This window comes from Diprion similis, chromosome 8 (assembly GCF_021155765.1).
Source record: "Diprion similis isolate iyDipSimi1 chromosome 8, iyDipSimi1.1, whole genome shotgun sequence".
Taxonomy (NCBI): Eukaryota; Metazoa; Arthropoda; class Insecta; order Hymenoptera; family Diprionidae; genus Diprion; species Diprion similis.
In genome coordinates, this window is record NC_060112.1 from 1,672,187 (window position 1) to 1,695,829 (window position 23,643).

The 23,643-nt window shown below is 39.7% G+C and overlaps 6 protein-coding genes, 1 long non-coding RNA gene and 1 other non-coding gene across 9 annotated transcripts; 5 read left to right on the plus strand and 3 right to left on the minus strand.

The window, feature by feature from the left end:
- Positions 1-81: 81 nt before the first annotated feature.
- LOC124409514 lies at positions 82-7,473 on the minus strand. The gene is made up of 8 exons (XM_046887179.1): positions 7,317-7,473; positions 4,637-4,874; positions 3,880-4,097; positions 2,883-3,265; positions 2,522-2,787; positions 2,135-2,430; positions 1,522-1,908; positions 82-1,115 (listed from the first exon to the last, which is right to left on the minus strand). The coding sequence occupies exons 1-8, from the start codon at positions 7,352-7,354 to the stop codon at positions 659-661; spliced, it is 2,283 nt and encodes a 760-aa protein (XP_046743135.1). The 5' UTR covers positions 7,355-7,473; the 3' UTR covers positions 82-658.
- Trnaa-ugc lies at positions 7,175-7,246 on the plus strand. The gene has a single exon. It is a non-coding gene; the product is annotated as a tRNA-Ala (tRNA).
- A 1,079-nt stretch (positions 7,474-8,552) lies between the features above and the next one.
- Positions 8,553-11,124, plus strand: LOC124409543 (epimerase family protein SDR39U1). The gene is made up of 6 exons (XM_046887230.1): positions 8,553-8,709; positions 9,043-9,149; positions 9,255-9,525; positions 10,184-10,449; positions 10,547-10,660; positions 10,749-11,124. The coding sequence occupies exons 1-6, from the start codon at positions 8,685-8,687 to the stop codon at positions 10,854-10,856; spliced, it is 891 nt and encodes a 296-aa protein (XP_046743186.1). The 5' UTR covers positions 8,553-8,684; the 3' UTR covers positions 10,857-11,124.
- A 43-nt stretch (positions 11,125-11,167) lies between these two features.
- On the plus strand, positions 11,168-12,118 carry LOC124409550. Its single transcript, XM_046887239.1, has 2 exons — positions 11,168-11,406; positions 11,503-12,118. Exons 1-2 carry the CDS (start codon positions 11,310-11,312, stop codon positions 11,985-11,987), a joined length of 582 nt encoding a protein of 193 aa, XP_046743195.1. The 5' UTR covers positions 11,168-11,309; the 3' UTR covers positions 11,988-12,118.
- A 1,061-nt stretch (positions 12,119-13,179) lies between these two features.
- Positions 13,180-16,103, plus strand: LOC124409548 (nucleolin-like). Of its 2 annotated transcripts, XM_046887236.1 has the most exons (5): positions 13,183-13,428; positions 13,994-14,239; positions 14,332-14,472; positions 14,793-14,920; positions 15,154-16,103. In XM_046887236.1, exons 1-5 carry the CDS (start codon positions 13,321-13,323, stop codon positions 15,170-15,172), a joined length of 642 nt encoding a protein of 213 aa, XP_046743192.1. In that variant the 5' UTR covers positions 13,183-13,320; the 3' UTR covers positions 15,173-16,103. The 2 variants fall into 2 exon arrangements, with proteins under 2 accessions (XP_046743193.1, XP_046743192.1); XM_046887237.1 differs by lacking the exon at positions 15,154-16,103 and having other exon boundaries at positions 13,180-13,428; positions 14,779-14,920.
- LOC124409547 (E3 ubiquitin-protein ligase rnf146-like) lies at positions 15,779-18,328 on the minus strand. Its single transcript, XM_046887235.1, has 3 exons — positions 17,897-18,328; positions 17,498-17,740; positions 15,779-17,292 (listed from the first exon to the last, which is right to left on the minus strand). Exons 1-3 carry the CDS (start codon positions 18,045-18,047, stop codon positions 16,991-16,993), a joined length of 696 nt encoding a protein of 231 aa, XP_046743191.1. The 5' UTR covers positions 18,048-18,328; the 3' UTR covers positions 15,779-16,990.
- A 603-nt stretch (positions 18,329-18,931) lies between these two features.
- LOC124409527 (dipeptidase 1-like) lies at positions 18,932-21,856 on the plus strand. Its single transcript, XM_046887204.1, has 8 exons — positions 18,932-19,248; positions 19,536-19,659; positions 19,811-19,982; positions 20,208-20,639; positions 20,741-20,999; positions 21,101-21,185; positions 21,315-21,390; positions 21,461-21,856. Exons 1-8 carry the CDS (start codon positions 19,162-19,164, stop codon positions 21,693-21,695), a joined length of 1,470 nt encoding a protein of 489 aa, XP_046743160.1. The 5' UTR covers positions 18,932-19,161; the 3' UTR covers positions 21,696-21,856.
- LOC124409560 lies at positions 20,370-23,629 on the minus strand. The gene is made up of 2 exons (XR_006929522.1): positions 23,539-23,629; positions 20,370-20,624 (listed from the first exon to the last, which is right to left on the minus strand). It is a non-coding gene; the product is annotated as an uncharacterized LOC124409560 (long non-coding RNA).
- Positions 23,630-23,643: the final 14 nt, after the last annotated feature.

Here is a 23,643-nt window from a genome sequence, read left to right on the forward strand (position 1 = left end):
TCTCTTCCTTGTTTACGTTTGCTGTAAGTAATAAATTAATTTACAGTTAATATTGGCAGTATATAATAATGTAATCTGGAATTTACATCTACAGTCAGTACCTGAGTATACTGTTTATAATCTCGATTTTGCAGCTTCTTTCAAGTTTTTTTTTTTGTCCGTTTCTTTTGCTTTAAATTTCAAATCGGCGTATAAACACATCTTCATAAAATATCAATGACAATAACAAATCATACAAGTCTACTACCATTATACTACTATATACACACATATGGAAGGAATTTGAAGTGTGTATATATAATGTTGCGCGTAAATGGATTAGAAAATCTGCAATATTTTTTATCCTTTGAATACCGGCGTACGTATCCGTTTGAACTATAAATATTTACTACACTTTATTGGTATATGTGTATATATATACACACACCAACTACATGACCTATAAATTTGCACCTAACTTTTCTAATACAAGCGCTTTGTCGTTGTTCTCTCTTTTTCTCTTATATTTATTATACCTCGACTTTCTCCCCGTCTTTCAGAGAACAAAAATATGTATCCGTCTCAGCCTTGTATGAATATACCTATTTTCTACGGATATCGGTGACTGAAATCTGACCTAAAAACGCACTTCATTAAATTATCTTGTCTCGGAATTTTGTCAGTTGCCGGCAGTGTCGTACCAGGGGCGCATCCAGCTTTGAGGCGTTCTACTGTTACCTCTGACTAATTCTCTGCCTAATACATTTCCGGGGAGTTTATCAATGTTCGGTTTCCAAGTGGCGCGACTTCGGCCTCGAGAAGCAACCGGGTCGCGATTCACCCGCGCCGAATCGTTGTCCTGCAGGACGACGAAGGATTTAGGATCCTCCCTCCCAAAGCTTGGCGAGTAAGGCCGCTGACTCTTAGGGTTGTAAATTATACTTTCATTCTCCGACGCCGAAACCTCAGCTGGAACTGCTCCAGGCCTCGGATGTCTGTTGCGTCCAAAACCCCGCGGCTCGTCGTCCACGTTACAGACGTGCAGCCGGTACGTAGGACTCGGCGAGCGTCGTCGTAGGACCGACGGATCCGTCGCTTCGACGTGCGTCGTCGGACGCTGCAGGCCCAACGAACCTCTGAAAAAAAGGTATAGGATGATCTACAGAGTTGCGATAGAACGAAATTCGTAAAGATAAGACTTTTTCTGGCATTTCAGTATAATTATTGATGAATTGGCTGGACCATCTGATCATGAATCAAAAATTCGGAATACAGAAAACAAACGCTTAGAGAATTTCTAGAGAACGTGTTATTTATGCGCCAATGATAGAGAACACGAATGACACTAAAATTCGAATCAGTTAACAGCAAACAGCAGAGTTCAATTGTTTCGAACGTTTTCACAATCTCACTGTAAAATATTACGTCAAATTGTTGGTATGGAGATTTTTTTCAACGGTTTATCATCTTTTTCTAACGTTTGATTCAGACTTTCCAGTCGATTCATACTATAAAATTGTTGAAAAGATTGCGAGTTTTTACCGCCTACTGCCAGGCGGTGGTTTTCCAACGAGGCTATCCTCATGGACCCTCGTCTGCAATATCTGGAAGGCGTCTTGATCGTCACCGGGATTCAAACGGCCGAAATTCTCGCCGTTGTTATTGTTAGTCCAATAATTGTCTCTGCGCCTCGACTCGCTGGAGCTCCTTTCGCGTCTGCGATGCATCCTGGGTTCTCCCGTCGGCAAGTGGTGATTCCTCTGGGTGCAATAAGCGTTCCGATACTCGGGTTGCAAGTCGATGCTACCCTCGAGCTGCAAGTGGCCCGGCATTTTCACCGACTCGACCCGCGGAATATTACCGTACGGAACGTACTGCGACCGCACTTCGCTCGTAGCCTCGAACAACTTTTGGCGGAAGTTCTCGTCTCTGCGGATCAAAAGGAAAAACTCTATCTCTTCTCGTGCTATGTTATACACATATTCAATTTACACCAGTCGATCCGGTTATGGCAACTTATAACGAGCTCAGAGCGGGTGAATCGTTTGTAATTATCAGTGAAGATCTTCTATCAGTGATAATTATGTGTTATTATTTCATTATTATTATATTATCTTATATATTATATCATTTAGTTTTTTAACCAAGGTCGAACCTCGTGTCGTTCCGTGGCCTCGACGATCGGTTTCCGCTGCCCAAATTCCGCGCCGTTCTCTCAACGCTGTCGAACTGACCGCTGTTTCTACCCGAGGGCCGTAACGCTATCGGTGGTTTCCGGTAAACCGGTGAGTCCTTGGAGAAGTCCAAATACTTGGACTTGTACTCGGGGTCCATGTCGATTTTTGTGCTGAATTTCGCACGCGTCGGTGACGACGACGATATCTTAGAACCGTCCGATCTACCGATCTCGTTGTCAGGCTTCATCAGCCTCGGACGCTCTCTTGGGAAATCCTGATATATAAGGCAATGCGTGAAAAGAGGAATCGAGAAGGTCTTATCCTGCCTGATCGTGGAGTCTAGGACCGACTTTTGCCAATCTTACCTTGAAGGCATCTCTGTACTCCGGAATCTCGAGGGGCGGTTCTTTCGGTTCGTTCATATCCGCGGGAAGGCGTTCAATCTTGTCCGCATTGGCCAAATCCTCTACGTCGTTTTCGTCATCCGTATCTAGTTTCTGATTTTCTTCACCGTCTAAATTCGCGTCGCGTACTGATCGCGGATTGACGAATTGTTCCGACGTCTCGGTCGTGTTGTAGAAATTACCTTCTGTCCTCAGGTGCGTTTCCGGTTTCTTCAGCGTACGTCTGCCTGCGAACATTTTACCAGATTAACAATACGTACACGAAAATACTAATTATGTCGAAACTAATCCCTATACGAATGATAATTTTCTTCTCTTTCACCGCTCAAATTGTGATTCCTGAATACGTCCTTGTACTCCGGAATATGGCGAGATTCTCCCTCCATTCTCAAGTTCGCACTCTGCCTGAGGATTTCTGGTCTTCTCGCACCGACGAACGGCACGTATTTCTCGTGGCTTTCGGTCGAAGTTTCGAAGTCACCCTCTAGCTTGAGGTGAGTCGGAAGTCTGGCTAGTTCCGGCCGACTCACGTTGAGCCATTCGATGAATTTCTCGCAGTTCTCCGACGTCATGCTCATGTCACCTTCCATCTTCAGGGACGTCGGTCGCCGCGCCAATTCTGCACGGTGGACACCCTCGTGGGCAACGTAGCACGACTGTTCCGTGTCGGCGCTGAATTTCCCCTCGCGTTTCAGACTAGTGCCCCTAGGTTAAGAAGAAACGAGAAATTTTTTGCTCTCTTTTTTTCGAAAAAACGAGAAAATGCCAAAACGATAACAACGCCAAGAACACGAGGTTCGAGTTATCCTGAAGGAAAAATTCCTTTTTTGGATTTTCCCGCGACGAGCTATGATTTATGGGATAAAATTCATAATTTCTTCGGCCCCGGGGTGCAGAGGCATTTCGTGCAAGGCACCGCGCTTTCCGTGTATAATTCTGAGAGAAGCGTCTGATCGATTTATTTCTACGACGTTGCGTACTCCGGAATTTAAGATTATACGATTTTACATTTCAAAGGAATCAATCGTGGCTCTGAATAGCAAAAGTGCGTAATTTTAATCATCTCGCAACGGTCGAGGCGATCCATTATTTCTGCCATTTTGCGAGGGCGAAAATTTTGTCGGTTTATTTCATTACAGGGTTTTAACTGTGACTCATTATTTATGCCGTCAAATTTTCATACTTTTGTTACAGAGATTCCATCTATCGGAATTCACAGACTTCTTCTCTATCGCTGAAGAATCATCTATTGAATTATACGTTGCAGAACTGAGTTTTCACCACTTGACCTGGGATTAAAGTAACAAACATGATCGCACCTTCGTAATAGCGGTGGTCGACCTGGGGCGTTCAAATGAGGTACAAATCGCGAACTTTCAGTTCTCATTTCCATAACTTCTTGAGCGACGGCAACCTCCGGATTGCACACCGGTTCCTTGCTCCTTTCTGTCGCCTTGATTATGGCTCGTTCGTTCCGGAGACTCGAATCACCGTGATGATTGATTGAATCAGGACCAAATCCCGCGGGGGCACGTTCCTGCAATCCATGAAACTTTGGATTATAAATATTGCGTGATTTCAAAGAAGTCTGCAGAGCATCGGATTATCTATAATTGGTTAAGGAATATACGGGCTGAAACGTGGAATAGAGCAAAATTTAGAATTCACGGTGGGCTAAGCGATTGGTCGATTTTCGATTTCAGTTTGTCTATAATTTAGAGCGATGAATATTATAAGGTGGAAATCGATCAATATTCTTGTTTCTCGCCGCTGTACAGCCTTTATTTTGAACATCCGTTTTGTTATTATTTCGTTTTTTCTTCGCCTTCATTGTATAATCAAGAATTTAAGGAATCGATCGATATTCTTCAAAAGGCACACGAGATACTTGTAGCGTACTTTTCCATACCGCCAGAGCCACGCAATGTATAATAATGGATAAGGACCACGTAGAGGCCTCACAAAGCGTGATTGATTGCAAAATTTATTCGTACCTAAAGCTAAGAAATTGCGGGAAAGGCAAAATGAGAATGAAAAATCGTTCATTCATTATCGTCGGTACTTGTGTAAAGTTACCTTCGAGATGTCCTCGCTGCTAGCACGGAACGCCCTGCGATACTCGGTGATAAGATTCCCGAGGGAGCCCTCCGCCCTGCAGAGGCTGTCTTTGGGGCGACCCTGGACCCGTCTTCGGCGATAACGAGCGAGCTCGTCCACCGTCAGACTCTGCGGGAATGGCCATCGCTCTTTACCCTTGCCTCGCGCTATCTCAGAGTCTGAGGAAGACTTGCCCAGTCCGCAGAGCTGCCGCCGTCTAAAATTGTTGCACAAAAAAGTAAACAGGTAAGCGAATGTATACTAGGTGAATATTTTGCTGTAGAGTTTCACAGCGGAAGGTTGAAAAAAATTCAGTTGTCTAAAGAGTTCCGTATAGGAAAGCTGTTTTCGCAATAATTTTTTCGCAAAATCCAGTGTAATCAGTATACCTTGACGCACTTTCAGGCATCTTCAATTTTCTCTAAACATACTCATATACTCACATTCAGAAATGATATTGAGTCGTCCTCACGATTCATCGCTGCTTTGTAAATCTAGATTTAATTTTGCAGGTAAATAAGGCAAAGATGATTTACGAAACGGGAAAAAAAATATGTGGGAACAGATTTCAAAACAGCGAAATGTCGCGACCGCGTTACCAAAGTTGTAAGACGCCGACCGCAGGAATCGCGTGTTAAAAACTCGCAAAAGGCGTGCTGCGGGTCGAGCCAAGAGTTCGAAACAAACTGAGGACGACTGCAGGGAGGATAATGGGCGTCGGGAGGAAGGTACATGCCGTCACAGGCATCTCCGCATACGCGAAACATCGATCTAAAACACGGGAAGAAATAAAATCCGGTTTATGCGGTGTAATGGATTCCCGACACGGAAGCAATCGAATTAAGGGGCAATCCAGAAATTGGACCCAAAAATACGCCGGTGCCAATCACTTTTCGGGTAATTAATTACTCGACGACCTGCCATCCTGCCTTTATCTTCGTCCGTATGCAAAGCGCTTTTCGCTCTACACCCAATCCATGGATCGCTCATCTTTACCAAATCACGCGATGATCGGTTTAGCTCTAATACATCCACTTAGCGGTATTAACCGCATAACTTAACTGCCTCGTCGATGTAATCTGCCAAGTTTTTTTCATCGATACAGATTGAAAAATTCAAGTCTCAGGGATGTTTCTCTTCTCGATACCCGAAACATGTTATAGAAATTTTACGTTTTCTTTCTGATGGAAAGCTTATAGGGTATGAATTAAGTACTCCAGATAATACAGTGATTTTGTATCGTAGATATTTTGGAGCAGTTTTATAATAATAAGAATGAATTTGAGTTGACGTAAGACCGCCAGTTAACCCTTAGCGGCACACATTTTTTCTTACTTACTATCGATTTGAAATTTTGTACTCGAGGGTTGTTGGTTGTTGCTGATTACGAATCTGCGCTCAAAATTTGAAAATTCGAGATGGCGGATTCAATGTGGCGGCCCAAACGTGCAAAAACTCGTTTAACGAGAGCGAAAGTTGGTACTCGGGGGTTTTCAGGGTCGCTGATTACGAATCCGCACTCAAAAGTAAGGAATTCAAGATGGCGGATCCAATATGGCGGACCAAAACGCAAAAAGTCGTTTGACCTTCGCAAATCATAAAACCCAAGATCTTTGCCATACTTTCAAATCAATTGCAATCGTTTTGCGGTCATAAAATCCGTCATTTGAAGTGTACAGCCACCATATTTTGTCCGCCATTTTGAGTTTTGCAAATCTGAAAACGGATTCGTAATCAGCCACCCTAAAAACCCCCGCCTACCAAACATCGTAAGGATACTCTTAAAACTATCTTCAATAATACATTTTTTCTAAAAAAAAGTGCTATTTTTCAGAATTTGCTAATTTGTATAAACAAATTAATGAAACACAAAAACAATTTGAACACAAACTTTGATGCTCTAACATATCAAGATCATAAAGTTACAAAAAAAACCCGGTTAAATCGAATAAAACTACTCTAAAATCGTAAAAACGTGTTTTAAAACAAGTTGCATTCTGGTATGCCACTTAGCCGCTAAGGGTTAATGCAACTACGGTACGTAAAAATTATTCCTCGTTCGAATTTCAAATGGTTTGAATACAGCCGCCGCAGCGTAGCGCTCAGTGCTGCCATGGTGTAGATGAGCTTTGGTAAACGTTAACGCGGGACCAGAATTAAATAGCGCTTGCCGTTCTGTTGCACCGTAGCTCATCGGTAATCTTGGTGTAAAAAAAATAGCGGGAAATATATGAATATTTAGATTGTCGCATGCGAAGGTAACTCAACGGCGCGCGAGCCAACCTGAGTAAACAGCATGTGACGACTGGGTAATAACAGTTTCTTTTTTACGTTTGATTATCACATTAGATACGTTGCAAACATGGCATTGACTCTCTAGTATGATGAACGTGTGTTTTTACAATATTTAATCTGCTCTAGATTAGTTTTTTCTTCAAAATTGTGCCAATGCGATAAATTCTGTGACGAATTGCAGGTGTTAACGGCATGTGGAATACTTAATGCACATCACATATCGGGGATGTAGCTCAGTGGTAGAGCGTTCGCTTTGCATGTGAAAGGCCCCGGGTTCGATCCCCGGCATCTCCAGTTTTTTGCGGCTCCATATAGTTCACCTAATACAAGCGCGAGTTGATACCGGTTTTTTTTTTATTGTTACCTTTTGGTGGGCTGATCCTTTTTCTTGGTCTCACCCATCGCATTGTTGCACCTGCAGTTTTACCCGACTATACCTTGCCTTTTACAAAAATCAACGAATTCCGTAGCGCGCGAATCTAAGATACAGAACGCGTCTGGCATCAGCCGACCTCATAGCGTGACTGAGGTACCCAGGAGCCATTAGAACCTGCAGAATACATGTATAAGTTGCGCAGTGGCGAAGGTGGAGAAGCGTGCGTTATGTATATCCCCAAGTCTTTCGAGGAATGGCAAAATACTCCTGCCTCTTGACATGCACCCTGTGTATTTACGGCGGCGGAAACACAGGCGGGGGACTTCGTGATCGTCCTTGACCTACAATTTATACTTTCCCCGACACACTTATGAACAATTTATCTTGATTGCTCGAAGAATCACACCTATTAGAAGAGGCTTTAAATCAAGTCACGACATTTCGTATATAACTATTTTTAATTTGCATGAATGCGATTTTTACGAATGAATGATCAAACGTATTCCAAAGTTCGACTATCCGATTGTCAATTGCGCCATCAGTTTATAAGTCGAAAATTTTCATTCGTCAAGAACTAATTAGCTTCCGAAATAAATTTTTTATCGATATAATCATAATTAATGGCATTACAGCTCATTTCTAATGTAATGCCGCATATTGTTGACCGCGATAGCGGACGCGTCCTCGTTTGCTATATCAACTTTGCCCTATAAATCATCGCTTCAAGCGGACTAATTGTAACTAGGTTACACACTAAATTTAAACGGGGCTATCTCCTTTATCAACTAATCCTAGACGTAATTCTGTAACTGTGGTCAAGTCATTTTACACGATTGTGTATTGATACACGCAACTGGAACGTTCTTTGAATGAAGGCGCGTTTCTCGGCAAACCGCTTTTCTCGCCAACTAGAACTATTATCGAAAGTCTCGACGAAGTTTTTGGAGCAAATTTTGCACAGTCCTCATTTTTTATGCAATTATTCAATAGAGCATTGTTTTCTTTAAATTTGGAGAGATAATGAATTATCTGAATTGCAAAAAAATTGAATAGCGAGTTACCAACAGTTACAAGAATAGCCGGTCAGTATTAATTCTGCATTGCCGACGTACTTGACTGACATATCGACCATATTTTCTGTCAATCTACCGACCAGATTTCAATTACCGACCATTTGATAGTTACACTGAAATATTATAGAACCTGTGCGTCGGAATATTTTTAATGCGTCTGCTGGGTCTGCTGTAATCAGTAACCGGCAAATTGCAAAACATTTACCCGATGTGAACCTGAAAAGCTCGGAAACAAGTCAATCTGAGTAAAATTAACCAATTTTAGTTTACACTAGGCTGAGCAATGACTGCGAATCACATCGTGATAGGTACGTGGCTCTCGTTTAAATTTATTTTCTACAAAATTATGTAATGTAACCTAAATGGAACTTCGAAATCAAATATCATTTCAAAATTATTTAGGATACATCTTCTCATTTTAATCAAAATTTTCTCAGTAATCTGTAAACTCATTTCGATTTTCAATAATTAATATATCTTTACTTATAAATTCGAATTTGAAGGTTACTCATTTCTTCTTGAATACATTAAATTTGCGGGCTTAAAATAGCGTTAATACGAAGTTGGAATTTAATGAAATATCCTGTATATTGCAACGAACATTAAATTCAATCATACGCTTTTTCCTCGAATTATTCCAGGTGGCGGAACAGGGTTCATAGGAACCTCATTGGTCAATGCTTTTAAACAGCGAGGCTTCTGCCCAATTATAATATCTCGTATGCCGGGACCGTTTCGCATGTCTTGGGTAAGACTTGATCTGTTTTTACCATTACTGAACTCTGAGTTTTTCTGATAAAACGGTCCAATGTGAGAAACAGACTGTACCATATTTAGAATATTTGTTTTTCAGCGTGATCTTGAGCGCGATGGTTTACCAAAGAATACGACTGCAGTGGTGAATGTGGCAGGACAGAATATACTTGATCCAACACAAAGGTGGACTCCTGGATTTAAGCAAAATGTGTGGAACAGCAGAGTCGAAACTACCAAGGCGCTGGCTCGGGCCGTCACTGCCTGTCCTCCCAAAGTCTTTGTTAACATATCTGGCGTCGCTTATTATCCACCCGACCAAAAGGAATACAACGAAGAGAGCATCTGCAACAAATATGATTTCTTATCAGGTCAGGACAACAGGATCTTTAAACCAGTTGGCTTCTTAACATTTGACGATTGAATTTTTGTCCCGAATTAGATCGTTCGTTTGACTTATTATTTGTTAGTTGGTCATAAATCGTTTGATACCTTATCCGATTTTCACCAACATTAGTTTCAAGGATTGTTTCAAGTTTGAATTACAAATAACAAAGGGATAAAATGTAAATCAAGTATTTTGACTAAAAATACGGATGATTTTCATTTCACAGTTCAAGAGTCCCTTGTTCGTTCATCTTCGCCTCATGCACAATGCACTCCTCATTTCGTACACTCCTTGTCATCATTAAGGAAATTCCTGGATTACTGGCTGCAGCCATCACTCTTCCCACTCATACAACCTCAGACCGAGGATATTGATGGATTTACGGATACCGATTTGGCTGCAGTTTAGCTGAATTCTTTAACAGGTGACTAAAATTATACGTCCTTGAAAGTAGCCGTCAAATACTTAGTTTGTTGCGAAATTAGCACACAATTATTTTAGATGTCATATATCGTTGTTTCTCTGACTTGTTATTCACAGTCAAATCGGTGTCCATGCTGCTATAGCCAATCCCCCCAGAACTGAACAGTGGATTATCAATCCTGTTATTAATATTTCAACGATTATTCGTTTGTTGCCAGAACTCTGTCACGAGTGGGAAGACGCAGCTAAGCTGCCAAAGGAGCTGAACGTGCGGCAGGCTATCATTAGATCAGGTGTCGTGCTTGGTAGAAAGGGAGGAATGATCAAGCAGATATTTATCCCGTTTTATCTAGGAGTAGGTGGTCCCATTGGCAGTGGAAAGCAGCCCATGCCTTGGATACATATCGATGATATTTCTAACATGTTCGTAAACGTTGTGGAAAACGAGAATTTATCCGGTACATTCAATGGAGTTGCACCTCAGGTATATTTTATTTATTAATCCCATATTCTATATCGCTGGAAACGCGATTGTTTCTTCAAAGGTAACGAGAGTTAAACTACATGTATTTCTTGCTTAGGTTGTAACCAACAAGGAATTCACAGACGCTTTTGCCTCCGCTCTTTGGAGGCCGGCTATAATCCCAGTTCCTGAATTTGCTCTAATGCTTGCATTTAACAAAGAAAGGGCGAAGGTACGACTTCCTTGATATTTTCTCGATTCTCTTTACTACAATAAATTATCGAGTAAAACATAATATTATCACCATGAATTTTTAACAGATCATGACGGAAGGACAAAAAGTTATCCCAAAACGGGTCTTGGATTCGGGATTCAAATACAAATATCCAACGATCGATTTGGCCTGCAAGGATATTGCAAAATGGTGATGAAGCGCTCGGCAGTTATGGCCGAAGGAATATCGAATAGAATTTTCAGTCATAAAGTGCTAGCATAGTCTGTGGAAGAAATTTTGATGTTTCAGTCATCTTTATACTCATAGAAGCATTACTTGTTTTGATATAAATACAAAATATATGCATGTATATCACCTGTTACGAAGATCTTGTCTCAATTGTGAAGACATGAAACAGCTTTGCTTACGAAACATATTATTTGACAATCAATTACTTATTTTCACAATTAAAATCTTGACAGGGAACGTTTTTTCCGCGAATAACGAATGCAGCTCTTACTCAGGCAGTATCATCAGTATATCGTTCACGGCTGTACTCGCTCGTTCCTTTTTTTGTTTTTGTCATCTGTCAAAATCAAAGTCGAGCATTTGTATATAATTCTGGGGTTAGTAAATTTTTGTAAATTATAAGACAGGGGTCCGTAAAATGTTTTTGACCACGAAAGCAAGGCTTAAAATTGTCGATAATGAGAAACTGCACATTACTCGTCGGCCTGGTACAGCCGCCTGGCTGTTTCTCGGACGTAAGAATTGATGAGAATCTCCATAAAAGTTACATTTATTGATGGAATTTTTTTTTTTTTTTTTAATTATCTCGAGTATTTAAATTTCTGTTTTAGTGTCTGTTCTTGTCTTTGTCGAACTGTGTCGTCGCCTCTCTGAAAATATCTTTGTATCAACGGTGTTGATTTTTGGAGGCATAATGTTCGTATTGGACTCATTGGGCGATTGGGAGGATTTCGTCTTGGATAAAGCCGCAAATAAAGCGACATTCAGGCGGTGTAGTTGGAGCGATAAATTGTGCTTAGGTTCCGCTGGTGAAAAATCAACGATTACAATGGAATTGAGCAAAATTCGACACGTTGGTGTTTCCATGAATTTGGGGCTATTCGTTCTTTTAAAGAACGGTAAAACCACTTCTTTGTCAACGCACGGACTGCGTCGGGAGGAAATCCAAAGAATGCGTCGAGAAGTTCACAATTTTTTGAATCTGACCAGAATCGAATGTCTCGACAAACTGCCGCCGGATCATCACAATCGCTTGCTCATACCGTCAGACTCGGACGATGAGATCTTTGATACTGCTGAAAAATGGAAAAATTAACAGGATGAATAAAGATATGTTGGACTGGCCATAGATGTGTACATTTAAAAAGACGTCCGATGAAGTGCAAGATAATTTTTAGCGTTAGTGTTTAGTGCATATGTAACGACTGAAGCTTTCAAATCGATTTGCCGCTCGGTATTCTGTTGATAAAAAATTCTCAAAAAAATGTAGGTAGATATCAATCGGCAAGTCAATGGCGGGAAGAGACTTTTTAAAACGTATCTTCATGGAGTAGTCGAATTTTCAACCTGACTGCACACAAATTCCGATTCGATTTACTGGTATAATATTCTGGATGGACTTTTGATTGCGTACTGAAGAACCTCGTGAGAGTACAACTCGTCTAATCGGTGATATACGACGTATTCTGAAAAATTTCGAAACGGTCGTTCTGTAACTGGAATGAATATGCACGATTTGTCATTTCGGAACTGACGTACCGAAAATTATATCTTTTCAGTGCGTTCGGTATTTATATCTGAATCCTCTTCCTCGTTCTCTCTGCTTGCCACGCGTTTCGAGGCGTTCTTCTCGCGACGCGTTTCGAGGTAATCAAAGAATCAGATGTAAATACTGACCGCGGCTATAATAGTTCAGTGAACCCAACCCATTTCGGAACATTCCAAAATGTGGCAAGTAGTGCTAGTACACATTTCAGAATACGGTCATATCGAAAATAAATTCGCGTTTACAAACGTCGGGTTCGCTACCAAATTATTCAAGTGTATCAATGGTTGAATCCAATCTTTTCAGTTCGTGAATTGAGAATATAAAATTATCCAAGAACCCCGCTGCGAAGGATGCGATTAAACCGAATAATTAAACTTATCGTAAGTAGAAGAGACCGTTAAACGTTTAACGGGCGTAATATGTATACCATAACGGCCCGTTGTAATCTTCTGTTTTTATTGTTGATGACAGTCAAATTTATGCTCTCATACGTTTCATAAGATAACACCAATAAAAACAGTAAATTATACGGGCCGTTATATATTATGCCCGTTAAACGTCGTAAATTTGGGCGTTGCCATTCAGGGGTCGCTTTCAAGTATTATTGAATTTAAACACGGACTTAAATTTAAACAAGGCGCCGTCGATCTACAGCGGCGAGAAAGCGCTTCCGGCAGTCGCGCCGGATGTGACGTAACAGCGACACGGATGCGCAGCCGGTGTGCGCGAAAAGTGTGCCGTTTCACTCGAGTCGCGCCGCTGCAATCGCCATATTGTTTGCGGTCTACGCGTTCGTCGGTCGTCTCGTGCTAATCGGTAGTTTTCGTTTTCGGTATTGTGTTAGTGACGAATAGTTGACAAAATTTCGCGAAAAGGCGGAATGAAGAAGACGAAGGACATGTCGGACGAGGACGAATATTCAGCGGACGATCCCGAGGAAGTCGAAGGTGTATCCGAAGACGAATGGACGCCCGAACCGGGAGCCGAGGTGAGCGAGGCCCACGCCACCGATCATATTCCATGATCGTTCAAAAATCCGTTATTACGCTTGTATCACGACGCCCGCAAGAAATTTACGGCAATATTCGGCCTCCGGTTCATCGAAGATCTTTCAATCTGGGAGATTTCGTTTCGAGATCGTTTCGCGTTCCGCTCGCCGGCGATCTTCGCCGACTCTTCTTTCCGTTTACAAAGTTTTTATTTTGCTTAACGCGATATCAATTCTTCTCCGCTAATACACTAACACCATTTTTCGCAACTCGTATACCCAGCTTTTCTCTCTGATATCTCATTCATTTTCTATCTCGTTAATTCTCTCACATGCAGCTTCACACTTGTAAGTTTTCACCGAGCGTTATCGGGAATGCCGGCTCATGTTTCCTGATTTCAATCGAGACACTTTTTGTTTTTCTTCTATTCTCAATTGATTCGCTTTGTGTAAAACAATTTGTACTTTTCTTTGATTTTGAAATAAGCATTCGCCAGGCACGACGCATCATACTCATACATCAAGAGTGCAGAATCTCAGATAAGTCAGAGCTTGGTTCTTTCAGGGTGGGACCAAAAAGAGGCCGCAAAGAGCTGCCAAGAAGAGAACGCACTCCGAGGAAGAAGAAGACGAGGAGGAGGAAGAAGAGGAAGAAGAGGAGGAAGAAGATGAGGAAGACGAGGAGTCGGATTCCGATTCAGGCAAGAAACCAAAAAAGAAGAGACATTCAAAGAAGGAAGAAGAGGACGAAGACGACTCCGATGACAACAGTTTCAATGAACCTTCTGGCGTACCACCGAAAGATTATACTGTGAGCATACTTGCCTTAGTTTTACCTTCACAGTGACTGATTGATCACGTCGTTTCCAGATGTTGAAAATTAGATTCTTGATTTTCTTCTAGTCTGGCGCCTTCGTTGTTGCTAAAGCTGATATTGACGGAGATACAGACCCTACCTTGTGGAGGATAGACGGCAAAGCACTTCTCCAAAAATATTTACCTTGCAAAGAGGACGACAAAACTGTTTACAAAAGCACATCTACGGTGAGTTTTGGCATTTGGTTTGTGTAGCAATGAGTTTAAATCATAAAGTTTTGTTCAAACCTTTGGATGTAATTGAGAAATATTTGCCATTTCAAAATTTTCTGCTCAGAAATCTTTCAAAATTGGAGTTTGATCATTAATTACATAAGGCAGACTGAAGTTTGAAAGGTCATTAACTTGCAGAATGTATTTAATTTTATTTTGCATGCTGTACAAGTTCATCCGTATCAGTACTATCAGTATTCAAATACTGAATATATCGCAAGAATTCTTTGTGTGCGAATTTTATGTGATTTTGAGGTCGAATTTTTTTCTTACAGTATTCTGGCTGGTCAGTGAACAACAAAGATAAGTACCTGGCAGCACAGGTCACATTCAAGGTCCAAAACCGTCATGAGACTATTGTTGAGTTACACCTGGATCGGCAACAACAACAAGAAATTGTCAAGTGAGTAATCGCGTTGTTGTTTAATATGAGGCATGCACTTTTTAGCATCTGATCTGATGCCAAGGGATGAAAGAAATCATTTTTCTAATTGATTCAAGTCAAGTAATAATGGTGCTATTTGCTCACAACATCACTAATTATTCAATTTTATGTTATATTTGACGCTGAAACCAGATGGCTCTGATAAGGCAATCGTCATTGCTATCATTGAACGAAATTTGTGTTATTTTCAGAGAAGAAAAAGAGGACTAAATGCAGCACGACAAGCATCCTCATATTTGTTTATATATGTTTTAAGATAAAGTAAGGTATACACAGAGATGCTACACTATTGCAGTTAGTAGAAAAGTGGTCTAACGTGTTTTAATTGATACCAAGATGGAAAGAAAAACATGCCAGGCTCCCGTAAAATTTGTGTAGACCTTTCTAGAATTACCGTATTGTGTACTTCCGTATCGGTTTTGGTAATGTTGAGATCTCGAAATTCGAACACAATCGAATATTCGAAAACTAGGATAGACAGGTAATTTTCTTTCCCTTGTGTTCGAATCTAATCACGATCATATTCCAGTGTAATCACAGAACAATCATGTATGTTCTTTGCCATTATCTTTCATTCTTGTTGCTTGAATTTTTATTGGCATTTCAACACCTCAGGTCTTAGCTGTTTCAGACAGTCTTTAGAACTCAGTGCTAGTGTTAGGCCATGCTACACAACTGCAGCTAGTTGTAAGAATATCGAAAATAACAAGACACAACACAGAATTAAAAAAGATAAAAACAAAATAATGATTAAACAAAAAACTAGTAAATAACAAATCAATTCTAACTGCAAGCATCTTATGTTTTTATTGTATGACACAGACGAAAGGGACCTGTTAATTAGTCTTTCTAAATAAAATCTTAACAAGCACTTAAAATAACGCCGTCTTTGGTTGCGAATTCTTTTAAAGGACACCATATCATTGATTTGATAACGCTGCATTGGGTTGTTCTAGATTGGAATTAATCAATTTCTTTTCTGCATTTTTTTTTTTACTCTTGTGACCCCAACTGTGATTAGGGTAATCAAATCCAAGAGCCGTATAATTATGAACATATATCATCAGCGCTTCTAATAATGGTTGAATCATGAACGATTATTGAAAATAAAAACTATTTATTACTCTTTCACAAATTTGAATATTCAGTCTCTCTTATATCGATTCTTCATATAAATGTGAATATTTCCTGATTACATACTAGTATTGGGTATGAATTTGCAAATGATCAGTCATTAATAGATGTTGATCATATAGTTTTACCAAGAGGCAAGTCTCCAAACAAATTCGATTTATTTTGAAAGACTTGTTGTCTGGTTGGGCAGAAATATCTACACGACAAATAACATATTAACTTATTTCAAACAAACATGAATCTTACACTGAAATTGATCCAAGCAAGATCATTGAACCAGTTTTTATGTCAAGACATATAAATTAAAAGGAAATTTTCAAGATTAAACAAATTAAAAGAAGGGGAAAAAATTTATTGATTATAAATGCGAAGCTAATGTATCGCATATATATCATACTAAATTGTAAACAGGTTTCTATATGCATTAAAAAGAATGAACCCACACAGGTTTTCTGTATTCAATATCCTGATTAATAAATAGACTGTTCTTACCAGATTTGAAACTGTGATCTTTTTTGTCTGTGTAAATAAGCAACATGTTTACTTAACTCGGAACCTTCTCTACCTGTTCCTCAAAGAATAGCTTATTTTATTTTGAAGTTAACGTTGTACTGTACAAAGTAAAGATTTATACATTTCAATTGCTGGCCCCACACATATGAGAACACGATAAAATGTATCAAGTAGATAATTTGAGAGACACTTTTTTCGGCGAAATAGGTTTCCGTTTTATGACAAATTGCTGACTACCACTTGGTAATAAGGAAAATTCAATGTTTTTAAAATATGGTTAACATTCATGCGAAATTGTTTTATAATATATGTATAATGTATATCAATCTTTTATATTCTACGTACTTATATTTAAATTGTACATGGATTTCATGTACATTATCAGGTAGTATCGGCGGCATTGTTCACAGGACTTGCCGGCCTTTCTGCACCTCTTATTTCCCTTACAATGGGCTCTTCTGCTCGTCCATTAAGTCTCAATCCAGCCACTCCCTTCTTAGGTATAGTACATAGGTCGCGCTTGATTTTTCTCCTCCTAGAAGGATCATTACGGCGCAATTGAAGCATGCATCCAAAATCTGCGATGTACAGAAAACCAGCTATAAGTAGCTCACAGGATCTCAGTCCCTGTTTGTATGCTGTCTCAAGCTCTGAACTTGTTCGTTGATCATATTGCCACCAACCTGAAATAAATTAGTGAAATTTACTGGTAGAGAATGGCAGGAAAGGCATATAAGTTGACAAATCTAGTTTTGAGGTAATCAAGAAAAATTTAGCATAGGAAATTCGAATCTCACAGGATGCTCGGAGGTGATATTAAAGTTAAACAGTGCTACAATTGTTGGCAGTTCAACTTACAAATGAGATACAGTAAAATTTTATTCCTACCGTTGCGTCCTTCGTAAAACCAGCGATACTGTTCCTCCTCCGTAACCTCGAGGGTTTTGACCAATTCGTCAAGTTCCACAAGCCGAGGTTTTTCAAGAAAGTCGGGTGGAATCTCATGCCGGCACATCGGGCACCGTTTACTCTGGTTCGCGACCCCTTTTACACAGAGGAAGCAAAATACATGACTGCAAGGAAGTTGAGCAGGGTGAACGCAGGGCTGCAGACAAACTGCACATTCTGGACCTGCAAACGATTGTCAAACTTAGAAAAAATTTTAATGAAATCAGGTTCTCAATCAGGCGGATAAACGAAGTTGGGTTTATTGTTTGACTCATAGCTTTTAGACACCTTGATAATGATTTGTAACTTAAATCCTTGAAGGTAGAAGGTAGAGGTTACCGTCGCTGTCCTCGGTTTCAGCACCGGTGTCTTTTTCGCTTGACCCGTTGACGGTTGGATCCTTTGTCAAATCGATCACCGCATCGGCCATTGCGTGAATTTTTTGAATTTTGGAATCTCCGACGGGTTCACATATCCTTGTACGTTTCATACGTCAAGCAATCAGTTAGACTGCCAAAGTATAATTTACCGCTCCTGATTCTCCTTCGTAGGAGAAATCTGCGAGAAGGAAGGGATAATTGAGCCTTGTAATCTCAGTGTTGTTCCTCCGTCGGTGGTTGCAAATGGGACCGAAGTTGCCAACGAATATTGCCTTCTTTCCTTTTATGTGCGAAGTGTACGTGAAAAATCAATCGCTCGAAGTTGTACGACGAATTATAATTGCACAGATTTGACCCAATTTCGTTCGAACTGTCAATTAAAAAAATACCAAAATGCGGAAGAAGCTGCACAGATGCCCTCTTTTGCTCCTGCGCACCTTATGGTCGAAATTCAAAACTACTTCATTGAATCGTCGGTATTTATCTTAACAGTTGTTTCTATCTTACCGATATGTGATCGGCTAACAAGGGGAGGACTTGATCTGAATCCTCGACAAGCAAGCGAGTGCAGCGCAGTAGGTAAGGTAATCAAAATCGCTCATTTACAGATCTAGTCCTTCCCTTAGAGCATATATGGTAAAATACTTATTACGAGCGTTTTATTTATTGACACTCCTTCAAAATTACTTTGATTCACGTACATTTAAATACCGATAATTGCCACAAGAAGACCGAACTCAAATGGAAAAATTAAACATGTATGTAAACATATTAGGTTCATTTTTGAACCACTAGCGTCGCTAGTATTCCTTTTGCATTGAAGTCTCATTGGTTGCAGCGATACCCAAGATCGACCAATCAATGATCTTGCAATATGATTGGTAGAACTTTTCAATTCAAACTACGTCGATAAAACAGGCGAACATTATCTGCAGTGACAGCTGAGCTGAAATAAAAGCGTAACGTAATTTCACAAACGTAACCTCCCAGTGCCGAATGTACGCTCAGGGCTGAGTTGCGACAAGTCTCGTTCTCTCAAATTTTAAACGATATACTTGAACATGTTTAGCCCCGAAGATGTTGCCAAGACCGCGTCACGTTGGTTCATTGTCGGGAAATACGGTCGATATGATTCGGCCGGTTCACGCAGCCGCGTCCTAACAACCAGCGGCTGAGTCGCCAGACAACAGATCTTCCTTTGACCGTAAATAAATCATTTAAATAATGTTTCAACTTTACGAAGACCCGCGTGCTGACGGATTGGGATATCACCCGTCACATCGCAGAGAAAAAGAGGTTGACATTCTTGAGGTATATCTATCAATAACCTAAATTTTACTCGTTTATTCTGGTGTGGTTTGTTGTTGTTTATCTGTCGACATAAACTATAAACAAAGCTTTCCGCTCCTCTCACTATGCTTATAATCCCCTATCAAAATCTCCAAATATTTCTGATCAAATGTCATTGAACAACTTTCCCTCAGATATTGATTTTCAATCTGCATTTATTTATGCGTTGTAACTCATACAAATCCATGAATAATATGTGACCAAGCTAATGCCAACAATGAAACTACAGTATACACTCGTTCTTTCAGACATGTCTCCAACTCTCGTCGCCAGAGCTCATTTGTAAAATGCCTAACGGAGATGTCAGTCGGCGCATTAAAGAGGGTCTGGTTTCTTCCACGAGAAAGGAAAACCAAAGCTCTCGTGAAAATGGTGAGCCGAATCTTCTTCAAACTTGTCTGTATTTTTGATAAGGTACGGCTAACTGTTTATGTTCGTATAACAACTAGTGTCTCCATCCTTTTCTCAATCCATTCATAGTCCCCAACTTCTTATTCTAATTCTAGTTTGCAATATTTTGCAGGAACCAAATTAGGCAAGCGATGGTTCGTCATTCTTGGACTGCTCTTTTTGGGCTGTGCTCTAATCGCTGGTGTAGGCTTACCGTTGGCGCTTGAACTTCGCAGCTCACATCTACTGGAAGCCAGACTCCTTGTTGTTAAAAGGATACTATCAGAAATGCCACTCATCGATGGGTCAGCATTCATTTTTGATATTCAATGATTCGTCATCACCTTAGAAATAATTTCTTATACGATACAAAATCTTTGAATTTTATTAACAAAATATATTGATCTATTTTTTTATATTCATTTCCCTAGAAATTGTTTTTACACTTGAATTTTTTATTCCGAGGAGGGAGAATACGCCGAAATGATAAATGTAGCCAATATTCTCTCAAATTTAATTTCTTCCTCCAGGCACAACGATTTTGCTTGGAACTTGCGCCAGCGAGGAGGAACGGCAAGAAACTTTCCCTTCGAGGATGACTTATCTAAGAACTTGACCTGGGGTCCGGAGTGGCAGACAGATTTAGTGCGTCTAAGACGGGGTAATGTTGGGGCTCAATTTTGGTCGGCTTACGTTCCTTGTGAGGCTCAGTTTCTCGATGCCGTTCAACTGACATTGGAACAAATCGATCTTGTCAGAAGATTAACATCGAAACATCCAACTGGTATGCGTCTAGTAACTTCGAGTACAGAGCTTGAGGGAGCTCACAGAGATGGCATGATCGCCAGTCTCGTTGGTTTGGAAGGCGGCCACAGCATTGGCTCCTCATTGGCAGTTTTGCGCAGTTTTCATCTCTTAGGTGCTCGATACATGACTTTAACGCATCGCTGCAACACACCATGGTAAGAAATCACCAAAGAAGTGTTGATGACATTTGATGAGCTATAATCTGTGTGAAATTCTAGCCAAAGTTGTTTTTCTAATTTGGTGTTTCTCTTTTCAGGGCAGATTCTAGTCTGGTAGAGGATCCGAACGAAGATGTGCCTCTGGATTATCACAGTAGTGGTCTGTCCACATTCGGGCGAGCGATTGTCAAGGAGTTAAACAGACTGGGGATGCTGGTAGATCTTTCTCACGTTTCTACTCAGACGATGAGAGCAGCTTTGGCTGTGACTAAAGCACCTGTTATTTTTTCACACAGCGCAGCTAGAGCTTTGTGCAACTCGTCGAGAAATGTCCCGGATGATATTCTTCGCTATCTTGTAAGCATTGATCAGTTTTTTCAAACTATTACCAACTTTCGGCGATTCACTCCAATTGCTAAGCATGGGAACACAAATTATGCTTGAATTTTTATTTTTAGCCTATTAACGGAGGCCTAGTAATGGTGAGCTTCGACAGTACTCATCTAAGCTGCAGCAGCTCCGCTTCCATGCACGACGTAATCGGTGAGCTTTAAGCTTTTCACCTGTTGCAAGATCGGAAAGTCTACAACAAATGACAAATAAAGTTTTGTTTCATTTGCGACTATCGATATTTTGCGGACGGAGTAATCTGACGATTTACTTCCATTTCAGCACATATCACTCACATCAGAAAGACCGCGGGAGTTAATCACGTTGGACTTGGAGCTGGATACGATGGAATTGTTAGGTATACTTCACGATGAATCCAAAGTTATAATAAAAATGCAAGATCAGTCTATATAGTGAAGTTGTTACAGTCCTCCAACGGAGCTTCCAGACGTCTCTGGCTACCCTTTGCTACTGGCAGAGTTGACTAGAGATCGGCGATGGTCAGCAGCCGACATAAAGAAACTTGCTGGTGGAAACTTGTTGAGAGTTTTGAAAGAGGCAGAGACTCAGTCTTCGGCTCTTTCAGCGCTGCAACCAGCTGAGGAATGGATAGCGCAAGAGTTGATTGAGGATACCGCTTACTGCAGGTATCATGATGCGTGAAGAATTGATGCAATGTTAAAAAAAATTCGGAAATGAGCGGGTTTCATCTTGTATAATTATAATTCATAGTAACTGTGATTATCTTCTCTATTATGTTGATATATATACAACTGTAAATGTGGAAATATTCTAAGTTTTTTAATAAAAGAAAACGTTCACTGAAACGTTCATAAATCCAATTGTATAGTAATAGAATATCATAACATATCTCACTATCGATACTTCGTCTAAATTATCTATAATTCCTTACAGTTTTCTAACAGATACATCATCATGAATTCCAGATAAAAATATCAATTTCGTTGTCGCACCTGCGGCAATACTGAAATTAACTGTAGAAGATTGCGTAATAGGTTTGGCAAGAGGGGGAAACTGGCCTGTGGCAAATATTTGCACATGCGCAAAATTGTATATGTATAAAGTTTTGTCGATTTGTTCTTTTAATCGAGATATGCCGTATCTATATACGGTCGAAAGAGCATTAATGATCGAAATAACGTTATCACGATGAAGTAATAAGAGTAATTATTTATTTCTTTATTATTTTTTTCAACATAACTAGATTCCTTTATACCTAATTTAAATCTAATTTTGTTGCTGCCTTACGTATGGGCGATTCTCTGTAAAGATATTTTCAGCCCATACATAGCTATCCGGTGATATTAATATTCTTCCTTAAAAAAAAAAAATAAATACTCAGGACTAGAAAAGTAACAGTTTACTGATAAGTATCAATAAGTCCATTAAATTTGTAACTACTTTTCGAAATATTAGCATTTTTATGGAAAATGGTTGCAGGGGACTGTTGCAATTATATCAAAATCACATAATACATAGTTATGATCATTTATTTTTATATGCTACATAAGATAGACATTCCTATAATTATACTGCTTCAGTTCCGAGCAAAAATAAACTAAAAATTGAAACTTCATCATTTTTTCTACATTGGTACATCAGACGTTCGGCATCTCTCTTTTTCTGTAATAATTCCTCTCTGGATAAATTTTGCATTTTAGGAGACACGTCTATGTAATCACAACTAGCCTGTAATAAATTATTATGACTTTTAGGGTATTAATAACTTATGTAACTTCAAAGAGAGACTGTTGTCAAATCTACACAGTCCCCTGAAATGAAAGACAGTCACTGCCACATTACACAGCAGGAGGGACTGTTGCCAGGGGACTGTATATTTTGATTAAATTGTGAAATATCAAGCAAACCTTCGTAATGTATTTTATTTTGCGTGTTCTCGATAAATATGTGTATAATTCATTATAAATGACACTAAATAAAGTAGCGGCACAAAGCCGCTATCACTACTGACACAAACTTCAGACTAGTTACGTTCCTGTATACGCAGGACAATAAGAACAGCATAGTCAAAATTTTATTTTTGGTTTTGAATGTTTGGCAGGGTACTATGCTTAAAAAGCCCGGACAAGATTCGATCAAATGAATGAAATGAAATGTATCAATTTTAAGTGTTGTTTTTTTCCAAAGAAAATTCCTTAATTAACTGTGATTTGAAACATTACGTCCAAAATTCTGCATTATAAATAAATATCTTGAACTAAAACCTCAAAGTGTTAATTCTGGAAATGGCACAGCACACGGAACTGTTTCATGCTGGTTTAGAAATTTTTTGATATAAAACTATAATTTGTACCATTGTAACTACAACTGCACTAAAAAGGAATATTCTAATGCTTGTGTTTTGAAATATATTAATTTATGATTCAACAGTACTTTTTGAAAACAGTGCTTTAGACAGCCATTTATGTCTTTACAGAGAATCGCCTGTATGAGATTTGATCATAAGTATTCGTTCAATACGTACATGTCATTCGATTGCTTCATTGCAGAGTTATCTGCAGGCCGAGCTGTTATCAGTCGAACAATAACAAAATGTACTGCCTTGTAGCACACGTTATTGGCACATTTG

Excerpts from the sequence above, each read along its gene's own strand:
- LOC124409514 (XM_046887179.1), bottom strand. The coding sequence starts at position 7,354 with ATGGGTGAGACCAAGAAAAAGGATCAGCCCACCAAAAG. Across the intron at positions 2,431-2,521 it reads AGTACAGAGATGCCTTCAAG|GATTTCCCAAGAGAGCGTCC; the intron begins GTAAGATTGGCA and ends CTTATATATCAG. Across the intron at positions 1,909-2,134 it reads AGGCCACGGAACGACACGAG|AGACGAGAACTTCCGCCAAA; the intron begins GTTCGACCTTGG and ends TTTGATCCGCAG.
- LOC124409543 (XM_046887230.1), top strand. The coding sequence starts at position 8,685 with ATGACTGCGAATCACATCGTGATAG. Across the intron at positions 9,150-9,254 it reads GACCGTTTCGCATGTCTTGG|CGTGATCTTGAGCGCGATGG; the intron begins GTAAGACTTGAT and ends TTTGTTTTTCAG. Across the intron at positions 9,526-10,183 it reads CAAATATGATTTCTTATCAG|AACTCTGTCACGAGTGGGAA; the intron begins GTCAGGACAACA and ends GTTTGTTGCCAG.
- LOC124409550 (XM_046887239.1), top strand. The coding sequence starts at position 11,310 with ATGTTTTTGACCACGAAAGCAAGGCTTAAAATTGTCGATAATGAGAAA. Across the intron at positions 11,407-11,502 it reads CGCCTGGCTGTTTCTCGGAC|TGTCTGTTCTTGTCTTTGTC; the intron begins GTAAGAATTGAT and ends TTTCTGTTTTAG.
- LOC124409548 (XM_046887236.1), top strand. The coding sequence starts at position 13,321 with ATGAAGAAGACGAAGGACATGTCGGACGAGGACGAATATTCAGCGGAC. Across the intron at positions 14,240-14,331 it reads TACCACCGAAAGATTATACT|TCTGGCGCCTTCGTTGTTGC; the intron begins GTGAGCATACTT and ends ATTTTCTTCTAG. Across the intron at positions 14,473-14,792 it reads TTTACAAAAGCACATCTACG|TATTCTGGCTGGTCAGTGAA; the intron begins GTGAGTTTTGGC and ends TTTTTCTTACAG.
- LOC124409547 (XM_046887235.1), bottom strand. The coding sequence starts at position 18,047 with ATGAAACGTACAAGGATATGTGAACCCGTCGGAGATTCCAAAATTCAA. Across the intron at positions 17,741-17,896 it reads TGAAACCGAGGACAGCGACG|GTCCAGAATGTGCAGTTTGT; the intron begins GTAACCTCTACC and ends AATCGTTTGCAG. Across the intron at positions 17,293-17,497 it reads GTTTTACGAAGGACGCAACG|GTTGGTGGCAATATGATCAA; the intron begins GTAGGAATAAAA and ends AATTTATTTCAG.
- LOC124409527 (XM_046887204.1), top strand. The coding sequence starts at position 19,162 with ATGTTTCAACTTTACGAAGACCCGCGTGCTGACGGATTGGGATATCAC. Across the intron at positions 21,000-21,100 it reads ATGATATTCTTCGCTATCTT|CCTATTAACGGAGGCCTAGT; the intron begins GTAAGCATTGAT and ends TTTTATTTTTAG. Across the intron at positions 21,186-21,314 it reads TTCCATGCACGACGTAATCG|CACATATCACTCACATCAGA; the intron begins GTGAGCTTTAAG and ends CTTCCATTTCAG.